Source organism: Camelina sativa, chromosome 2, assembly GCF_030686135.1.
Source record: "Camelina sativa cultivar CO46 ecotype springtype chromosome 2, ASM3068613v1".
NCBI lineage: Eukaryota > Viridiplantae > Streptophyta > Magnoliopsida > Brassicales > Brassicaceae > Camelina > Camelina sativa.
The window spans coordinates 18,599,596-18,617,256 of record NC_141881.1 but is presented as its reverse complement, the minus strand read 5'-3'; the positions used below and the strand labels follow the sequence as shown (position 1 = coordinate 18,617,256).

The window sequence follows — 17,661 nt, the reverse complement described above, 5'->3', positions numbered from 1 at the left end:
ACCCAAGTTTGCTACCACTGCAGGGAGACAAGGCATATCAAGCCTCGTTGTCCCAAGTTGCAGCAAATTACATTAGCAGCAGTGCAGGCTGGAGGACAGCCAGGAGTGCAGCTGGGTGTGCAACCGGTGGGATGGATCGAGTGATCATAGGTATACCCATTAGTTCAAATTTCCTATTTTTCATGTGATAGAATGTTAGGTTCTTAGCACATGAGATTTGTGTAGGGACCTTGTTGGTGGGCGGGTTTATGTCCCACGTCTTGTTTGATTTTGGAGCAACTCATTGTTTCATTACTCATTACGTTCCCCGTCATGTTTGAGTATCAGTCCCATGGCTTATATACTTTTGCGATGAGCACAAGCAACACATCATTTGTATCTTGCGGTAAAGTCCATATAGAAAAAAACTCTACAACAAACTTCACCACTGACTCCCCAACAACATCCTAGCTTTGCTTTTAAAATACTAGTTGATATCCATTCGTCCCTGGAGCCTTAAAACTCCCCATACGACGAATGCCTTTCTCAGTCTCTGAAGCTACAAAAGGTTTATTCAATGCAGTATGATCAGCAACAGAAAATGACACAAAACCAACTTTTTGCAACTTCTCCACCACAACATCCACATCTTGTAAAGAATATAAAGGCTGATAATACTCAACAGCTAATTTTTCCAATTCATGTGAGTCTGTAATCCACCTTCCCTCTTCATTCCTTTACATTTCAATAAGATTTTTCCGTCGACGAATAACCGTAGATGTATGGAAAAAGGATGTATTGCAATCCCCACATATAATCCACTTCTCCCTGGACTTCTGAAACCAAAGCATCTCCTCTTGCTCAAGAACCACATCAAAGTCGCATATTATATTCTTCTCTCTGGCCAATAACTCATCCATTAGGGCTAGCTCAAGCAATGTTTGGACATGATCTAACTCCTTGATCAATGTCTCCTTGCGTTTTTTTATTTCGCCAAACACCTTCCTGTTCCATCTGCACAAAGTTAGTTGAAGCTGCTTCAAAGCTTTCAGCATACTAAGGTCCCTCCTCCAAGATGCCAGCAAAAGATCTTTAAAACTCTTATGTTTCATCCAAGAAGCCTCAAATCTGAAAGGTCTACACTTAGGATCCATGTTTACCTCATGAGACAATTTCACATATAAAGGAACATGATCTGAAGATAAAAATGGGAGATGTGTCACTCTGGCTTCTTGCCACTTCAAGCGATTATGAGGACAACAGAGCACCCTATCAAGGCGCTTTGCAACTGATGTACTTGCAACCCACCCTCTTCTCCAGGTGAATTTCTTACCTCGGAATTCCATATCAATCAAAGACGACTCATTTATCCAATCCCTGAAAGTTATCGAATCAAATGACAGGCGACCATTCCATCAAGATCTTTCATCAAGTCGAACAATTGTGTTAATATCCCCTCCAACTAGCAAAGGTCCGACGACATCTTGCATCATGTCTCTCAAACGAACCCACAAACCACTCTGTCGTGTAACATTAGGAACCGCATACACTACAATAAGGTTTAAAACCTCTTTTACCAGCCTCACATAGATGAACTGATTTGATGTTTCCACTACTTACATCTCACCAATCCCATCTCGCCAAAGTAACCACAACCCTCCGCTCTAACCAGCAACGTCAACCCAAAATGAGGACCCAAACCCCAAACCTCGACAAATCTGCATTGTGCAATCCCCTCCGGCATGTGTCTCAAAGATAGCCAAGATTTTTGTTTTCCATTTCTAAAACATGTATTGGATTGATCTTCGAAAATTGGGTTTATTCGCCCCGGCAATTCCATAGGTGTAAATTCATCACTAATCTTCAAAAAAATATCGGAACTGCCGGGGAACACCATCAATTGCTCGCCTCTTCCATGCACAACATCGCCCCTCAACCTTCTGGTAACTCCCTCTGGATATCCAACACATCCGCCACCGATATTTCAGCAGAATTGGGATGCACATCTCCACCGCCATTCGGTTTCCTCTACAACACTCCTCCACTGACCACCATACTTCCCCTATCAACGGCGAAAGAGCCTCCCAAACGAGCCAACTTTCCTTCTCCACTCTCGTCCTCTTTCAAGTCGATGACATCTCTAATTCTCCCCTTCTTGACTAAACACGAGCCCCCGTGTGGGCCTGTTTACATTCAAATGTTTGGTCCTTGACACACTCATCTCCTGGGCTTTATGGCCCATACCCTTTTCTCTCTCACCTCCTTCGTACCCCTACGAGATTTAACAACTCCTTTTACAAACGTAACCTACTTGCCTTGCGCATCACACGTAGCAATTTGTGCATCATACTGAGAATCTTTGTTTTCCTTATTTCCCGTGGTAATATCCACTTCCCTTGATTCACGGGATGCCAAATTCTATTCTAACCTTCCAAAACTGTTCGAAACTGAAATATTTCCGAAATCATTATCTCGTACTAATCCCCGATTATGTTGATCTAAAGCACAACCAGAACCTCCTGCCGCAAACACCACTGAAATATTTTATGGCATTGATCTTCTACCCTTTGATATGACTAAGGTAAATCCCTCATCTACTTGTGATACCTGAGGTGGATTCATCACAGCCGGCCGCACACTAGGGCTAACAGGTGCCCCTCTTTCATACATCAGCCGTGGACAAGAATAAACCAAATGACCATATATTCCACAATTGGAATATATGTTCGTTAAACCTTCGTACGAGAGAATGTAGCGCTCTCCATTAATCATTATAGTACCCTTAAAAGACTTTCTCAAATTTACTTGCACACAAACCCTAGCAAACCGAGCCCTCTCAAAGTTTAACGTTGTTAAGTCCACCTTGATCGGTATCCCCAATCCCTCTGCTATACTCATAAGAATCGGTTTATGATAAAAGTATACGGAAGATGATGTTAATTTAAGCGGAACAAGAGTGAAGAATTGTGAGTTTAGTATGGTAAGAGTAAATCGTTGAGAGAGTAGGGAAGAGATAAGGTTGGACAAAGAGAATGAAGATAAGAGATTATATTAGAATAGTTGTATTACAATGTCGGCTAGAAGCCTTAAATAGAAAATAATACTAGGGTTACACCCTTTACAAGCTTGATAACGACACAAAGAGAGAGAGGGGACGATTCCCTATGGTGATAGTGACATCTCGAGGTTTCCCTTAAGGAAACATGTGACTCCAACGGCTACAAGATGTCTACTCGATCCTTCTCTTCTCATGGGCCTTTGTAGAGGAGACACTCGGCCTCTTATTCAAGTCTTGGTGATCAGGCTCATGGACTTGTACGGACGGTCCAACTCATAACCGTACGGACGGTTGTACGGACAAGACTGATCACACTCGACGTTCTCTTGCTCAATCACACTTGACATTCTCTTGCTCAATACTCCCCCTCAAGCTTAGCCAAGTGAAACGGCTAAGCTTGGAACCCGTAAAGGATCACCTCATTAAAAACCTCAACATAGAAAACCACGTGGGACAAAACCATGTTAAGAAAAAGAGTATGATCCCTACGGATTAGAGGAGCTTCTGAGCTTGTGGTACCAAATATCCTGCATCTGCAAAACCAACTAGACCAACCGAAGAGTGTCTAAGAGAGAATAATCCCAAGTCAATCGTATCTTGAAGATAACGGAGAATATGTTTTATCCCATTCCAATGCTTGCGGGTAGGGGATGAGTTGTATCTTGCAAGTAGATTTATAGCAAATCCAATATCTGGTCTAGTGCAATTTGCAAGGTACATGAGTCCACCGATAGCACTCATATAAGGTACTTTGGGACCAAGTATTTTCTCGTTATTTTCACAAGGTCAAAATGGATCACTATCGACATTCAGAGATCTATTGACCATTGGAGTACTCAAAGGAGTCGCTTTGTCCATATTAAAGCGCTTTAAAATATTTTTTCATATAATTTGATTGATGCACAAATATTCCATCTTGAAAATGTTCTATTTGGAGCCCAAGACAAAATTTAGTCTTACCAAGATCTTTCATTTCAAACTCTTCTTTCATATGAGTTCTTGCATCATCAATCTCCTTTTGAGTTCCAATTATATATAGATCATCAACATATACAGCAATGATCACAAATCCTGATGGAGATTTCTTTATAAAGACGCATGGGCATATTTCATTATTAACATACCCTTTTTCAATAGGTATTCGCTTAAGCGATTATACCACATGAGTTCAGATTGTTTTAATCTGTAAAATGATCACTGTAATTTGATCGCACAAATTTCATTAGACTTAGAGTCTAATGCCTCAGAAATAGTAAATCCTTCTGGAATTTTCATGTATATATCATTATCCAATGATCCATATATATATGCTGTCACTACATCCATAAGGTACATTCCTAAATTCTTAGAAGCCATTAGGCTCATTAAGTACTTGAATGTAATTGCATTCATGACCGGAGAATATGTTTCTTCATAATCAACTCCAGGCCTTTGAGAAAAACCTTGTGCAACAAGTCGGGCTTTATATCGTGTGAATTCATCTTTTTCATTTCTTTTTCGCACAAATACCCACTTGCAACCAACAAGTTTTACATCTTTAGATGCAGTGACAAGAGGTCCAAAGACAATTATTTTATTGAGGGAGAGCAACTCAAGTTACATAACCTTTTTCCATTTCTCCCAATCAGGCCTATATTGGCATTCTGATACGGACCTTGGATCTGGATCATCTTTTTCATGATCGATCTCTTTAGATACAGAAAAAGAGAATCTACCATTATCATCATCGATTTCATCTCTAGCCCATAACATTCCATCTTGAGCATAGTTAATAGAGATATCATATTTTTATGTATCATCATGAAGAATTTTCTCTTTATTTGGTTCTTCTTGAACCTTTTCATCTCCCATTTTCTTTTTCTTTCGGAGATTTTTATCTTTAGAGCCCATTGGCCTTCCCCGTTTCAATTTCCATCGAGTTCCTCTCTAGAAATTTCAACTCTTGATGGTGCATTTGCAGTGGGGATATATGATTTTGTCACCTTTTTTGTATCTATGAACGCATCTGGTAATTGCTTTGCCAAATTTTATAAATGTACAATTTTCTGAACTTCCAGTTCACGTTGATTTGTAGGGGATCAAGATATATCAAAGATGGTATATACCATGTAATATTTTTTGGTACCACCGTTGTAACTCTCCTGCATGTGCTGGGTACATCTTCTTCTCTATTCATCTCTTCTCTGTTTCCTTTGGGTGTTACAGTTATTAGTTATGCTTCATAAGAGACAGTTCTCCGTAGCTCCAATTCGATTTAATACTCGATTTGGGTATTAATTCGATATAATCAGTTTTTATTCAACTTTTCAGTCTCTGATTATAAATGATATAAACAAAAGTTTCTTTAGTTACCTTCTATTTCGGATTTTAAAATTTTGAGTCACTGTTCAATTGCTAACTCTATCTATTTCTTATTTTTTTTATTCTGTGAAAATTGGACATATTGTGAAGCGAAAGTTTGAAAAACTTGTCAGGATTTTATGTGATTCTTATATATCTTTATATTACTATTACTGGGTATTGGGATTGATACTTATAAACATTTTGTAAACTTTACAACTAAGAGGTTCGAAGGATTTAGGACTACAACACAACATCCGTAATATGTCTGTTATAGCTAAAGTTGACAATGGTATAATCTTCACCTTCAAGCTTTGATGTTCTATTCTCTTTTCAGACAGATTTCGGTTACATAGTTTGCTTATACCAGAGCTGATGATGCAGAAACTGATATCACTAAGGAGTCTCATTTGGAAAACATAAATCAAACTGGTGGGTTAAAGATGAAGTATCATGTGATGGTTATGAAACATTTGAACATGTTAATGGTAATGTTGTAGGAGGAAATGATTAATATTATATTTTAAGTAAATAAATAACACATGATTTAATTAAATAACAATAACTTCATTGGATGCAGTTGATATTTCGAGTTGACATGCCATTTACAAAATTGCATCTTCATTCCATCTAAAAGGTACTTATTGTTGCTTGCTTTAACTTTAAAAAAAGTAGCTAAAAAATCGATTAAGCGTCATGATTTAGCAAAATTATAAACATTAAAGCAAAAAAAATTAAATTTAGCAAATGTTTGCTTGAAATAGAAAATTGGATTGCATTGATATACTATTCTTCTTCTTCAAGGACACCTAAAGCATAACATGCATCTCTAAACGTATGATATAAAATGCCATCAACAATACGTCAATCTTCGAAACTGGTTGCACCTCTTCTATGTGTTAAAGGGATTCTCATGTAAAACTTATCACCACCGGTTAGTGAGGTAAATTGCATCTGGGTAACACCTGAATTTCTTTTAGGCCTAGTCCACTTTTTAGTGTTTTTGTTCCAAACAAAGTGTTTTGTGCTTCTCTGTTGTGTGTGTTCATCTTCATCCACTCCAAAAGTTGAGAACCATGAGAATAATATAGAGACATCTTCGAACTGTAAAAAAAACTCTAATTAATAAGATTTTCATTACATATAAACAGAATATAATAATAATGGAGATAGTATAAACAATATGCTGCTGGAGCTCTGTAATGCTGACACATCAGCTTTTTAGCCAAAATGTTTCTGTTAATATGTAGAGGATCTCATAGTTATATGATATAATTTTATACCAATTAACACCATAATTATAGGACATACAATCAAATAATTTGCGTTAAAAATCCAGCTTAAAATTTGATATAGTATGAAAATTTATATTATAGTTTACATTTTTCGTTTTTTTTTTCAAAAAAAAATAAAGAAATAATAAAAAAAAAATAATATATAATATTCTCTCCGTTCAAAATATAAGATGTTTTGAGTGAAAGCACGCAGATTAAGAAATAACCACTTTAAAAAAAGTTAATCCAATCATAAACAAGACTGCATAATATAAATAATAAAAAAATATAAAAGTAATATAAAAGTTACTTAAAAAGTTGAAAACATCTTATATTATGAAACAAAGAGAAACCTCTAAAAATATCTTTTTTAATATTACAGTAATTTATAGCAGAATAATAAAAAGAAAAAAAAAATGGATGATATAGTGGCTCGAGCTTGAGACATCACAACATTTTTTATCTTGAAAACCCCTTGAAAAAGAAAAGACAAACATTTCATTAACTTAGCTTCTCAAAATTATAGAAAACTGATGAGAATTTTTTTTCCATGTAAAGATAAATTATTAAAAGAAAGCAGCATCCATTTATTTGATCGAACGAAACATTAAAACTAAAACTCAAAACAGAGCAGGCTGTAAAAAGAAGAAACCACATATAGCATTTTCTAGTTTTATATTGGACTAAAACAAATCGGAAGAAGTTTAGGACTATATGGATTAAGAAAAAGAAGAGAAAACAACCATCATTATTAAGAACAAAAAAAAAATATGAAGTAATCGGATGTGTATAGTATTATATTTATAGGGAATATTGTGTATCTAAATTAGGTTTTGGGAATGAAATAGTTTGTTATTGTTTTCTAAAATTTATGAGATATCAAAATTTAGAAAATATTAAGTTGATTAAGGTTTCTGAAAAGGGAAACAGATATATGCCGATATTCCCTCCATTTAAAAATTAAATACTCACGATTTTATTTTTTTAAATATTAAATATAATCGCATATTTAACTGTTTTAAAGTAGAGACCACATCCTTAATTATATTAAATTGATTTGCCAGAAGTATCTCAAAATACAAAACCAAATCAAATTAGTTTACATATCTAAATATTAAATTTAATAGTCTGATTATTAAGATAACAACTTTAAGAGATTTCCTAAAATATTGGTTAGTTATTATTTATTTAATTTCGTTTCAAAAAAAAATTAAACTAAGATCCGAATCTAGTTTTAACCCTTTTCTAAATAGTTATTAGTATCTTTAATTTATTTAATTTCGTTTTTACCCTATTTAAAATAGATTAAATTTGTCATATAACTCTAATGGCATTTGGATGTAGTCTATACTAGGAGAGTTATCCACACGCTTGTGCGGGAATTAAATAGAAAAAAAAACTATATTAATTTTGTATCTAAAACTTTTAATTTCATAGACAAATAAATTATGATAGTTAATAAGATGTTTATTATAGTTGTCTATAATATTTATGTAAACTTTTAATTAAGATTTTGAAGCTCATTTGCAAATTTTAAAATATTTAATGAGCTCAATACATTAGTTATGGTTATTTTAAATTAAGTTGAATAATGATTTGGGTCAAAATAATTTATAATTTCGTGTAAATTATTGAGATAATTTAGGAAAGCAACCCATAAAAGGGTTTCTAGTACTTGTTCATACAAACATTCAAAATAATTTTAAAGTTTGCATATACAAAAAAATGTTTTCAAACTAATGTGCCTTTAGCTTAAGCCCCTGAAGATTCACCTTCATGCTCCATGATATGATTTATGTAATAATGTCTAGCAAATTCAGAGCTACAAATATAGAAAACACATTCATAAGTTAAACCCTAACATGGTACACTACTTGATATTAATGAACATTAAAAACTTACATAGCCTTGTGATGCTCGAGTCCTTCAAATTCCGGTTTTATAAAGATCTTGGAGGAGGCCAATGTGTTTACAATACACGGTTCACCTAGGGAAGTTTAAAGTGTTATAAAAGTTTGGTAAATGAGTATACAACCTAGTCTTTAGCATTTGTTCAATCTAGAAAGTGTTATTAATAGTACATACTTTCATACTCTCCAACCCTCCAGAAACGCAGTACACAAAACACCGGTTCAGTTTGATATGTGAGATGGCATCCAGATGACTCCCATCAAGACATGAAAAGGATAGCATATTCATTTATTTCACGACACTTAAGAGTTTCATTCCTACAGATGAAGATACTTGTTACATTCTATAATATAATTCTTAGAATCAGTAAAGATGGAATCAATGTGTCTTACCTGCCATTTAATAGTGTCAAAACAACTTCATTACCACCATTTCCATTTCCATGATTTCTTCTGTCCTCCACAGCAACTACACATCCGCAAACATCTATTTTTTGGCAAAAAGACAGGAATTAACTTTACAATGAATGCCTCCAAAGCTCTTTAACATTCAAATGTAACTATTTTGTTAAAAAGTTCAATTTGTACTTTTCTATTGGAGGGACCAATACCCAAAGTTCCAAAATTGCTAAAAAGTTTCTATATTCCTCAACACAAAGATAGCAATAAACATTAAAAAATTAGAAAAACGTACCGAAAGAGATGTGATGATTGATTCTTCCACGATATATATCATCCAAATCTTCGAATCGGAAGTTATTTTTGGAGTTGATTGATTCGAGCAGGGTCATGGTTGAATCATACGTAAACTTTATCTGAAAAGGGTGATGAGTATTCCGCTCCCTGAGTGTTGGACTGATGATTGGGAAAGACCTAATACCATACCATTCACCCTCATCAATATACTTTGGCAGCTTTTTAAGTATAGTTGGCACAAAGGCCACCTCAATCGTGTCACCCTACAAAGTTTGATAATCATTGTGTAAGTAATCTAATATATAAGAACTGTTAAAATAACAAATATAAGTAGAATTGTCATTCGATTAGCTTCTCTCCCCTTTTTATCCACCAGAAAAAGAACACGTTTTGTGAAGAATTCGCTGACATGTCAAGAATTTAAAACCTTGCCGTGGATACATCAGTTCGTTCTTCCTCGATGAAGATCAGAAATGTAATTGATTCTCATGATTTTATCAAATTAGGTTTTTTTTTACTGTTTCTTCTCTGCTATCGAAGACGAAAAGGGATTCTGGATTTGTAAGAATACAAACAGTCACGACTAAACGTTGCGTCTTAAACGTTTTAGTGTCTTATCTTTTTTTTGACTAATTTATATTATTTTTATAAATATAATAACAGATCAAAGACAAAGTTTGTAGTTACTAGATATGATGCAAAATTAGAATTTAAATGTGTTTGAGAATTGGTATTTAATATATAGACTTTATGATACATCTAACAATTTTATATTTTCAAACAACATTGTTGATACTAATAACAAAAATGGCTTTCTTCAATATGAAAATTTATATGCTAATTTCAAAGCAATCTTATCATTTGAGATATGTTACAGCAAAAATTAATAATGAGAATTATGGCAAATTTAAAATGATGAAAAAAATTTGGTTATATTTTGAAAACATCTTTGATCTTTTTATTTTTATAGTAGTTCATATGCTAAGACATTTTTTTGTTTGTCTTTTTTTTTGGGAAAGTTTCATAATTTTTTTATTTTTTCATTAATAATAACATGAATAGATAATAGTATTTTTATAGTATTTCTTTACATTTACAAAATATAAATATAAATTTTTAAAATCCAATTTCAAAGTTTAATTGAAATGTTAAAGTCCAGTTTAGATCATTATTTTTGTTTTAAGCTACCCATAAATGCTCTTTCTTTAAGTCCATTGTACTTGTTACTACAAACATTCAAATCTATTATTAATTTTGAATTTACAATAAGTTCATAAAACCACCGTTACTTCATTTCTGACTCCATACTTTATGTCTGAGTCCCAAATCTCTCACCTTGATGATCCATAAAATGGATTAAGTAATAACGTCCAGCAAACTCAGTTCTAAAAATATATAAAGTGAATGATACAAAATCATTTTAACATCATACAGAATCAAAATTCAAGTTTATGAAGTTATTTTTACATAATCATATCTTACATAGCTTGATGATGCTCCACTACTTCGAACTCTGGTTTTATAAAGATTTTCGAAGAGGCCAATGTGTTTTCGATACATGGTGCACCTATAAACATTGGCAGATTAAAGTGAATATATTCCTTACATTTTGATGTTCATAGCAGAACTATTTTATGTTACATACCTTCATATTCTTCGACCTTCACAAAGCGCATTACACAAAACACAGGTTCGGATTTGTATATGATATGGCACCCGTTTGATTACCATTTAGACATGAATTCAGAAGCGTAGTTCTCTTTGAGACGACACTTCACAGTTTCATTCCTACATGTTTATCAAATTATTAAAAAACCTTAACAGAGTCACCTTTAAAACGTATTTGTCCTAAAGAGAGAGTAAGAGTCTTTTAACTGCCATTCAACAACGTGAGAACAACTTCATTACTATTATTGGCACTATCAGCTCTTCTTTTATCTTCCACATTTACTATACACCCACAGACATCTAATTTTGGAAAAAGACAGAAGTTAGCTTTCCAAAGTGTTCCTAATCTATTTTTGGTAAAAGTTTTATGCATAATTTTCTAAGGGAGGGAACAATACACAAAGTTACAACAAATCCTATAAAGATTCTAGATTTCTGAACACAAAGTTATAATTAACTATATTCACGGATTTTACCATATCAATATTAAATTAATTAACTGAACACTTACCAAAAGAGGTGGGATGATTAATTCTTCCACGATATATATCATCCAAATCCTTGAATCGAAAGTAATTCTTTGGACTCCATTGTTGGACCAGCCTCATAGTGGTATCATCCGTAAATTTTATTTGATAAGGATGATTAGTATTCCTCTCTTTCAGGGTAGGATTGATTACACTGAAAGTACTAATAACATATCATTCGCCATCGACGATATCTTCTCGTAGGTTAGCGACTGTGTTTGCTAAAAAAGTACCTTCGATTGTATTGCCCTTCACATATGAATAACAATTGTGTAAGAAGTCATATGTATCAGATCTGTTAAAATTGAAATTTAAGTAAGAATGATGTTTAATTAACGACGCTAACCTCTTCATCCACAAGAAGCAGTACTCTTTTTGTAGAGAACTCAGTGATACTCCAAGAATGTAAGACCTTGGCGTGGATACGCCAATCAGTTCTTCCGGGAAGAAGATCAGCAAATTTTTCGAAACTCATTATTTCTCAAATTAAGGTTTTTCGCGATTCTTCTCTTTTATCGTAAAGGGAAAGAGGATTCTGGATTTGTAAGAATACAAACAGTCAGGATTAAACGTTGTGGTGCATCTTAATCGTTTTAATGTCTTTTTCTTTTTGAATATTTAACCTTTTTAATATTTATTATTATGAATATAATTACAGATTAAAAGTAATTTTTATAGTCAGTATATATGATGTAAACAATTATTAAAATGTACCTAAGAGTTTATAATTAAATATACATTTTATGATACAACAAAACTATATATTTGCAAATAACGTTGTTGTAACTAAATAAATTAAAGTAATGTGGAAATTGTAATAATATGTACTTAGACCATTTACAATGTTTCTATCTATTTTTCATAATTAAAATAGAATAAGTAAATATATGAAAATGGTTTTCTCCAATGGGTAAATCTATATATGACTTTTAAAAGAAGTAATGTTCTTACCAAAATAGATAAAATGTTTAAAACCTCTAAAACTTATTTATTTTAAGAGAGAAAATAAAGTTCAAATCTACATATCCAAAACAATTATCTAATAAAAAACTTTAATTATACAGTCTCAAAAACCTTTTTGAAAACAACATTAAGTGTTTTATTCTGGCATTTCCCATCTTTATCTGTAATTAACACTTTCAATCCATTTCTGGTTGTGACTCGTGAGAATGCAACATAAAGCTGTCCATGTGTGAAAACCGGTTTCGGTAGAAACAATCCAACATGTTCTAGCGTCTGACCTTGACTCTTGTTTATAGTAATTGCAAACGCCACGGTAACAGGAAACTGTCGTCGCCTCATATGAAAGGGAAACTTTGCATCAGGTGGACTAACATACATCCTAGGGATAAGTACTCTATCACCAACCTTTTTTCCTGTCACGATTCTTGCTTCAATTACATGATTGGCCATCTGAGTAATAATTAGCCTCATTTCGTTACACAAACCTCCTTTAGAATCTATATTCCTTAGCAACATGACATGTGCTCCTATTCTCAACATCAAAACATGGCTTGGCAGTCCAGAAACTTGTATACTGTTTAGGAATTCCTGAGTGTAGATCATATCATCACATCCGCTTGTATCCGACGTTTCAATACTATCAGAGCTAAGATATCGTCTTTCTTCACCTATAAATAAGAAAATTTTAGAATTTTAAATACTAGATATCGTCTTAATATTAGTATTTTTTTAAAAAGAATCTCCATATCCTATTTTATTTGCATACATGGGAGCTTGGTAAACATAAATTGATTTATCTTATCAACATCACCATTTCTTGGACTTAGAATAGCTCTTTGACTAAAGAAATTTGGATCAGTCCTACTTGCAAAATGTTCACCGTAGGTTTTTTTAACTATTGCTTCAATAGGATTTCCACTTGTATTAATTAATAAATCATCCAGAATTTCTATCAACATCCCCACTATCTGACTCGTTGATTTTGCCATCCCCGATATCAAGAAGCCACTTTGAAAAAGTAGCGAGAGCACCCGCATCCATATTATTATGTGCCTTGCAAAGTCTCAAATTTTCGGTAAGTTTAAGAACTTTACAACTATTCCAAAGAACATATGAGTTGATAGACGCTAAAACTGTTGCTACTCTTCCTCCTTCCGTAACAACAGGTAGTATCTGTCTAAAATCACCTCCTAACACAACAACTTTACCTCCAAAAATCTTATCACATCTCATGATATCTTTCAAACTCCTATCCAAAGTTTTGTAACAAAGCTTGTTCATCATTGGAGCCTCGTCCCATATTATGAACTTTGCTTCTCTAATTAAATCAGCAAGATAAGTTTGGGCATCGATCGTACACACAGAATATTCATTAAGATTGATTGGAATACCAAATCTTGAATGAGCCGTTCTACCACCTTCCAAAAGCAAAGCAGCTATACCACTTGAAGCAACATTCAGAACAATATTACCTTTAGACCTTATATCAGCACCAAGAATAGTCCACATGAAAGTTTTCCCAGTACCACCAAAACCATGGACAAAAAACATACCACCTTTGTCGTGATTCACAGAGTGAATTATTTCTTCATAAACACGTCTCTGCTCATCAGTTAGCATAGGTAACAACTTATCGTACAATTCCTGTTGTTTATGAGGCTTATATATTCTCTCATCTGCGATAAGCCTATTAACACCTGTGTTCATTATACTATCATCTGGTTTAGGCATTTTTTCGAAGGCCGTAAAGGACGTACTGTTCGATCGCAACATAATCTCTATCTCAGTTAAACATATATTTTCTATCTGAGCCTGTGTCAACATTAGACCTACCACAATAAAGTTAAACACTCAATTATACTCTTGTATTGCAAAAAAATGAAATATTTTCAATGAAAAAAATAACATTTTGATGTACCTGGATCGTTCCTTTCTCTCCTTTCTTTAAACAAAATATCCTCACACAAGTTGTCCTTTATTTTATTCCAAACTTCAAGAGGAACAGTTAAACTCTTCGTATGCATTAGGATCGCAAATAACTTCCTTAAAAATTCCCCAAAACACCACTCACCTGCATCATTTATAGCCGCAATGTATTCCTTATCTTCATCAAGTAATCCCAATGCATAGCAAGCTTCTTGAAAATCCTTATAAAAAACACCGTTGACTGTTTTTAAATAGTCAAAGCTTGTTGGTCCTAGAATTTTATTAAGCAAAACTCGCAAGTAATAGGCTTGTCCTACAGAAGGCGGTACATACGTAATCCTGCCTATTGCAAAACTTTTATGTTTCTCTGACCTTGGCTTCCAAATTTTTTCTCTCCTATTCCAAAATTTTTTTATGGAAATTCAGCATATGTGGTTTTACTGGATTGGGGATAAATCTTGTTGCATTCCATCCAGCCCAAAAATTTAGATGTTCTATTTGTTGTACGGTGCAAAACATCTTCTATTGGATCGTCGTCGTTGTAAATAGCCAATTCTGGTCCTGGAAGATGAAACAGAAGTTTTTCTATGGCTGTAGTACGATAACAAATCGGGAAAGCAAAAATTCGCCAAGAAGCCTCACATGCAGATACGTATCTAAAAAAAAGAGCTTGAATTAGATTGATACGTTTTAAAAAAAATATATATATATATATTAAATATGAGAATGTTTGAGAGATTGAATAAACTGTTACCTGCATTGAAAAAAAATTTAATTTCATTTTCCTGATCTTCTTCTCCTACTTTGGCTCTAATATAGTCCAGACCTTTAGTGATGTACTTGAACAAATACTTTATTGAACGTGTCTGATTGCACCATTCAACATTAATAATGAGCACGAAAACGGAGAGACAAATCATTATTATAGGGAATAATGTAACTATTATCGTATTGAAAACCCCTTTTTTCCACAACTCTCCCATCGATTCATCGTCTATATATTGGATAACCAGCATTGTCAACAATAGTATTATCCATGTATGGTTTTGGGAAGAATTTAGTGCAATGTCCATTATTCATGCAGACACTATCTCTGTTCATAAGACCACACAGACCATGTATCATCATATCAGAAACAACTTCGTATAAATACTTATCCACCTCTTTATCAGGAATTTTAGGAGTTATGAATTTATCAATGTCGTCTGTTGTACGCATCTTATTGTCTGGATGTAAAAACAAAATAATGTGCGCATGAGGCAAACCCCTCTTCTGAAGACATATTGTATACATGGCTGAAAAATATGAAAACAAATAAGCATTAATATATTGAAATTTTTAGGAAGAATAATATAAATAATAATAAATATTATAAAACATACCAGAATTTACGATACCAAAAGTTTTTTCCTTTGTCACTTGGACCAATAGTCTATCAAGTTTCATCTTGAAAACTCAACTACATATATCAGGTCTATCTTCTTTACTAAGACGATGTCTTTCTAAATAACGATATATTTCATGCCATTTTGGATTGCACGTAAAATTTATGAAAAGATCAGGAAATCCATAATACTTGTAAGTAGCCATGGCGTCCAGATAATGTTGCATCATATATCTCTTTCCACCTGTAAACGATGACGGAATAAATATCCTCTTTCCGTGTTGTGAAAGATCTTCATGGCCTTTTTCAGTAGCTTCAATTATTTTATCGACTCTTTCAGTTTGGAGTTTGCTTTGATTCATCCAAATATAGTTCAACCTGTTTTATTCTATAGTAGTGAATGCATGGACTAAAAACTGCTGGAATAATTTGCCTGCCATAACAATAATCGAAGATTCTTCGTATCTTTCAAATATTCTATACGCATAAAATTTACGTCCACGGGTATCCACGAACCCTATATCGATGCCTAATCTGAAACCATCTTCACCATAAGGGAACAACAATGGGTATTGTAAAGGCAAGTATGCGGGATGAAGCTCACTTATCCTCTGTAAATTACCCGAACGACTTTCTATAACAATGTCACGTTTATTCACACCAGCCGTAAAATCTCCTGGTATTAGAGCAGCAACATCTTTGCTTGTAGGAAGATTATGAGTTCTTGCATCAGTAGTTCTTTCTGAAGGTAACATTAATCGCAAACCTTCGCTACCGTCCTCCATATTAAATCTTTCACGTGCCGATCTAAACGCCCTAACATGCGGGTTATGACTATCAAACATCTTTTTTAAGAGTCCAACAATCTCATATCTTAAATCTCCCGAAGATCCAGATGTTCTATATCAACGACAAAACACATAAATTTTTAATAATCATGATTAGTAGAATATAGCAAATATTATAGATATTTAACATATTTTAAGATATGAATAATATTTATATACGTATCTAACAATATTAATAATTACCTAAATGCGAAGATTCTATTCGCTACTTCGTTACATACGTCATGTATATATAATTGCAAAAACATTGGTTCCTTCCCAGGCTCTGGTAAAATATCACCAATACGATGATAGTTTTCTCCGCACATCTGGAATAGATACGGTCCTTTACCATTATTTATAGAATGGTTAATTTTTCCACCTAACGATGTGAACAAAAACATCATGTTGTATGCTCGTATGTTATTACAGAAGTTTTTACCCATGTCGTCGTTATTATAAAACAACGATAATAACGTTTTAGGTGCAGTCTTCAAGGTAGGAAGTATTACTTTGTCACAATGGCAACATAGTGAAAAATCTGGCTTTGCCTTTTTAGTCCGTTTATTCACCCGTTCTCCATACCACATATATGCTCCACAATTATCACATAAAAAATAAGGATCTTCATCATCATAATAACCTACATATATTTTTTTTAAAAATATTTTAAATATGTATTAGTTAAATACATATTTACAAATCTATCATATAACCAATCACATATGCATCGAGTAATACCATTATTTAGTATCTTAGCTTTTACGGGAGGAAAGCCAAGAAACATATCAGATGTCGCATCGTTATCATTAATCTCAAATGAAATCCCATCAGTAGAGCTATCTGAATCACTTTCATCGTTCGTATCCGAATCAGCTGCGACGAAACATGCAAAATCTTCCTGCAGTCCAGGAAGAAGAAAATTTTCTGCATAGGTAACGATTGGATTAGTTATTTAGCATATATATATATATATATATATATTAAAATTCCTTTCCAAACATATAACCTTTTTTCTTCTTTTGTGCCCTTTTAGACTTCAGTATTTGCATTCTTATCAACCTTGCCGTCTTATGTGAATCAAGATACTGAAAATTCAATGCATTTGT

General features: G+C 33.4%; 2 protein-coding genes across 2 annotated transcripts; both read right to left on the bottom strand.

The window, feature by feature from the left end:
- Nucleotides 1-716: 716 nt before the first annotated feature.
- Nucleotides 717-1,325, bottom strand: LOC147948829 (uncharacterized). The gene has a single exon (XM_087468780.1). It carries the CDS (start codon nt 1,323-1,325, stop codon nt 717-719), a length of 609 nt encoding a protein of 202 aa, XP_087324906.1.
- A 12,026-nt stretch (nt 1,326-13,351) lies between these two features.
- LOC147948828 (uncharacterized) lies at nt 13,352-14,146 on the bottom strand. Its single transcript, XM_087468774.1, has one exon. The coding sequence runs from the start codon at nt 14,144-14,146 to the stop codon at nt 13,352-13,354; it is 795 nt and encodes a 264-aa protein (XP_087324900.1).
- Between the last annotated feature and the right edge of the window lie 3,515 nt (nt 14,147-17,661).